At 46.6% G+C, this 4,900-nt stretch overlaps 1 protein-coding gene across 1 annotated transcript; it reads right to left on the bottom strand.

Annotated features, from left to right (window-relative positions):
• Window positions 1-2,840: 2,840 nt before the first annotated feature.
• Window positions 2,841-3,635, bottom strand: LOC145791609 (uncharacterized). The gene has a single exon (XM_082871985.1). The coding sequence runs from the start codon at window positions 3,633-3,635 to the stop codon at window positions 2,841-2,843; it is 795 nt and encodes a 264-aa protein (XP_082728111.1).
• Between the last annotated feature and the right edge of the window lie 1,265 nt (window positions 3,636-4,900).

The following is a 4,900-nucleotide window of genomic DNA, read 5'->3' as shown; positions in this document are numbered from 1 at the left end:
ATGGCAGTTGAATTCGCATGACAAATTTTTCCGCCAAAAGTCCAGCAGTTGATGATCGGTCGACTTGATTTCGAAGTGTTTCGGGAGGGCGTTCATAGAGCGGTGAAAGGGCTATACACTGCCTATGAAATCGGCATGCGCCTATGTGCCACACGGCGAGAGATAGAGCAGAAAGATGAACACATTTGAAACTTAGAAGCTCGTGCGGAGAAAGCTGAACGTGAATTAAGAACAGTCAAAGCCGCCGAGACGTTGTCGGCAGGCCAAGCTAACCCGATTGTGGAAGAAAGGGTGACCCAATGGCTTATAAGTCATGCGATTGCTGATCAAGAAATGGAAAGCATGTTTGCGATAGAGGGTGTAAAGGCCAGGGCCTATGAACAAGGCTTCTATGACGGCCGAAAAGTTGGGATACAAAAGACTAAGGAAAAACTTGCCGAGGAGGTCTGTCGATGCGAGAATCGTGGATTTAAGCACTGGTGGATCAAGGCTCTCTAGGCCGCAGAGGCTTTCTATGTAGCAGGCGTTGATTCAGCATCACTGTTATATTAGGGTCACAATTTTTCCTTCGCGACTTTCAAAGTTGAGAAGAGTGACGACGAAGGTGGTACCGAATAAAACTGAACACATTGTACCTTTTTAACGCAAATTGGATGCTGATTATGTATTCTCGATCAATTTAATGAAAAATATTATTTGAAATGTTTGCAAGTTATTTCAGTCAATGTTTATAAATTTAGCTATGATCATCTACCATTTTATGTCAATTGCGTTGGTGCTTATCAATTACAATATTCATGAAAGGAGCTCCGAATTCGGATGCTCGTTTGTGCCAACCGTGTTTTCCACGAAGGGTGCTTCGAATTCGAAGGCATTTTGCCTTGGCCAATCGTGATCTCCACGAAGGGCGCTTCGAATTCAGTGGCATATTCGGCCCGAACGTATCATTCATGAAGGGTTCTTCGAATTCGGGGGTTTATTCAGCCCGAACATGTCATTCACGAAGGGTGCTCCAAATTCGGAGGATTTTTTGGCCCGAACGTGTCATACACGAAGGGCACTCCGAATTCGGAGGCTTTTTGGACCCGAATGTGTCATTCACGAAGGGTGCTTTGAATTCAGAGGCTTTTTGTGTTGGCCAATCGTGATTTCCACGAAGGGCGCTTCGAATTCGGAGGCTTATTCGGTCCGAGCTTGTCATTCACGAAGGGCGTTCCGAATTCGGAGGCTTTTTGTGCTAGCCAATCGTGATTTCCACGAAGGGCGCTTCGAATTCGAAGGCTTTTTTTGCGTTGGCCAATTGTGATTTCCACAAAGGGCACTCAGAATTCGGAGGCTTATTTGGCCCGAGCGTGTCATTTGCGAAGGGTGCTCCGAATTTGGTGACTTTTTGTGCTGGCCAATCGTGATTTCCACGAAGGGCGCTCCAAATTCGGAGGCTTTTTGTGCTAGCCAATCGTGATTTTAACGAAAGGCGCTTCGAATTCGGATGCTCTTTTTGCGTTGGCTAATCATGATTTTCACGAAGAGCGCTCCGAATTCGGAGGGTTTTTTTTTTTTTTGGCGTTGGCCAATCGTGATTTCCACGAAGGGCGCTTCGAATTCGAAGGCTTATTCGGCCCGAGCGTGTCATTTACGAAGGGCGCTCTAAATTCGAAGGCTTTTTGTATTGGCCAATTGTGATTTCCACGAAGGGCGCTACGAATTCGGAGGCTTTTCTTGCGTTGGCCAATCGTGATTTCCACGAAGGGCGCTCTAAATTCGGAGGCTTTTTTTTGTGTTGGCCAATCGTGATTTCCACAAAGGGCGCTCCGAATTCGGAGGCTTATTCGGCCCAAGTGTGTCATTCATGAAGGGCGCTCCAAATTCACAGGCTTTTTCACACAACCAGAACTCACTGAGCAAGAGGACATTATATTGAAAAAAGAAAGATATACACGGCGTAAAATCAAAACAAGCTGTTATGCCATACAAGTTAATGATAAAATTTGCACAAGTGTGTGGAATTCCACGGGCGTGGCAAGCTTCTTCCATACATGTCTTTGAGCCGATATGCCCCTATCCCTGCGATTGAATCAATCTGATAGGGGTTGTCCCAGTTAGGACCTAATTTTCCGTTAGCCAGATTCGTAGCAGCGGGAAGCACTTTCTTGAGGACCAATTTTCTTGGTGTATAACGGCACAGCTGAACACGTTGATTATATTACTAAGCGAGCTGTTGCTGGTACCGTGCCATGGATGTAAGGGCACGGTCTCGGCGTTCTTCAATCAGAGTCAAGTCTAAGGCCAACATCATGTCATTTCGGCTCATATCAAAAACTTTCGATTTCAAGGTTGGGAGGCCGATCTCTAGGGGGATGATTTCCTGGGTTCTGAAGCATAGAGCAAACGGCGTTTCCCCAGTGGATCGCCTTAGAGTAGTGCGATGAGCCCACAACACACTGGGCAACTCTTCGACCCATCTGCCTTTAGCTTTCTCCAGCCTTTTCTTGATGCCATCCAAAATAACCTTGTTGGTGGCCTCCACTTGACCATTACTCTGGGGGTAAGCCGGTAAGGAAAAGTAGGGTTGCATACCATTAGTGTCGCACAATTCTCGATATACGCCACAATCAAACTGGGTACCGTTGTCAGAAACAAGTGCTCGTGGTATGCCGAATCTTGTTATGATGTTTTTCCATACAAAACGCTTAACGTCGAAATCTTGAATATGTGTTAGTGCCTCTGCTTCGACCCATTTTGTGAAATAATCCGTCGTAACAATTAGGAATCGCCTGTTGCCTAGGGCCCGTGGTTACGGTCCAATGATATCAAGGCCCCATTAAGCGAACGACCAAGGACTAATGATAAAATTTCTCCTCGGCTGGTAGGTGAGTTGAAGGGGAAAACTTTTGGCATTGACCACATTTCTTGATATAACACTCGGCATCGGTTCGCATGGTCGACCAATAGTACCCCTGCGATACGGTGCGGTGAGCCAGAGAACGTCCGCCCGAATGGGCTCCACAACTGCTTTCACGTATTTTAGATAAAAGTTCCTCGACTTTATCCGGGTGAACACACTCTAAGTACAACCCGGAGAGAGACTTTTTGTAGTGCTTCTCATGCGGATCCAAATAGTATCGGAGGGCTTTGTTTCGGAGTTTGTGTGCTTCTTTCTTATCCATCGGGAGCTGTTCTGAAGATAGGAATGCGGCGATAGGGTCCATCCAACTTGGACCTGGTTCGATAACGTTGACGTGAACTGGTTCTGAAGAGGCAATGCTCTGCTCGGGGACAAACCCTACTTCAATTGTCCGCTTAATTTCTGAGTTGATAGCAAAGGCTAGGCAAGCCAGGGCATCTGCATGCGTGTTCTGATCCCAGGTTATTTGATTCAGTTCATGGTGATCAAATTTCGCGAGCAAAGAATTCGCCATTTTCATATAGGCTGCCATGCGGTCATTTTTGGCTGCATATTCCCCTTTCAACTGATTGATTACTAGCTTTGAGTCATAGAAAACAAGCAGACACCGCGCACCGAGGTGAAGTGCATTTCGCAGGCTGGTTAACAGTGCTTCATATTCGGCCTCATTGTTTGATCCGTCGAATCCCAATTTGACGGCTTGTTCGATTATTGCCCCTTCAGGGGTCATGATTACTACGCTAGCCCCGCTGCCACGCTAGTTGGATGACCCATTACAATGCATCTGCCAAACGTCGCCAATATACATTCTCCAGTCGGGCTTAGTTTGCACTTGATCAGACTTAAAGTTGGCCGGGGATCCTGTGAACTCGGCAACAAAGTCGGCAAGCACTTGCCCATTGATAGAAGTTCTAGGTAGAAACTGGATATCATACTGGCTGAGTTCAAGAGCCCATTTCGAGACGCGCCCAGATGCCTCCATGCTGCGGAGCGCTAACCGGAGGGGATATTTCGTTGGCACTCCAATGGTATGCCCCTGAAAGTAGTGCATCAGTTTTCTTGCAGCCATGACGAGAGCAAGGATAAGCTTTTCTAATGGAAGGTAATGTGTCTCGACGTCGGCCATAGTTTTGCTCACATAGTAAACTGGTCGCTGCTCCCCTAGTTCTTCTTTTAGAAATACGGCGCTGACCACCCGGTTGGATACTGCCAGATACAAAATGAGAGGATCGCCAGCTGCAAGTGTTGCCAAGAGTGGAACTGATCGGAGGCAAGATTTCAAGCCGTCCAAAACAGCATGGCACTCGGGAGAGTCCAATCAAATGCTTTACCTTGCCGAAGTGTATGAAAGAATTGTCGGCAATGATCTGTGGAACGACTAATAAATCTGTTGAGCGTGGCGGCCATCCCAATTAGCTTCTGAACCTCTTTGACTGACTGAGGGGATCTAAGCTCTATAATTGCCGTGATCTGCCTTGGATTGGCTTCGATTTCATCTTGTACTTTCGAAGAATGCCGAATGTTTCTGACAAATCAGCTAGATGGGAGTGCTTTTCCTTGGATTTAACCACCATATCGTTGATGTATACTTCCATGGTATGGCCGAGTTGTTCCTTGAACATGGAAGTCACTAGTCTTTGATAAGTTGCCCCTGCATTCTTCAGCCCAAAAGGCATGACCTTGTAGCAATAGGTTCCGTTTGGGGTGAGGAATGCAGTTTTTTCTTGATCCTCCGAATGTATAGCAATTTGATGATAGCCTCTGTAGGCATCCAAGAAGCTCATGCGTTGATGATGTGTCGTTGCATCTACGAGTTGGTCTATTCTAGGCAGGGGAAAACAGTCCTTGGGGCAAGCTTTGTTCAAGTTTGTAAAATCCATACAGACGCGCCAAGAGCCATTCTTCTTCTTTACGACCACAGTATTGGACAACCATGTAGGATAATTTACTTCACGAACCGCCTCGGCGTCAAGTAACCTATCTACCTCTTCAATG

Source organism: Camellia sinensis, chromosome 5, assembly GCF_055761805.1.
Source record: "Camellia sinensis isolate YWXY chromosome 5, ASM5576180v1, whole genome shotgun sequence".
Classification (NCBI taxonomy): domain Eukaryota; kingdom Viridiplantae; phylum Streptophyta; class Magnoliopsida; order Ericales; family Theaceae; genus Camellia; species Camellia sinensis.
Note: the sequence above shows the minus strand (reverse complement) of the source record. Positions and strands in the feature narration are given on the sequence as shown.

What these genes read in the sequence shown, in the direction of transcription:
- LOC145791609 (XM_082871985.1), bottom strand. Translation starts at nt 3,635, where the DNA reads ATGACCCCTGAAGGGGCAATAATCGAACAAGCCGTCAAATTGGGATTC.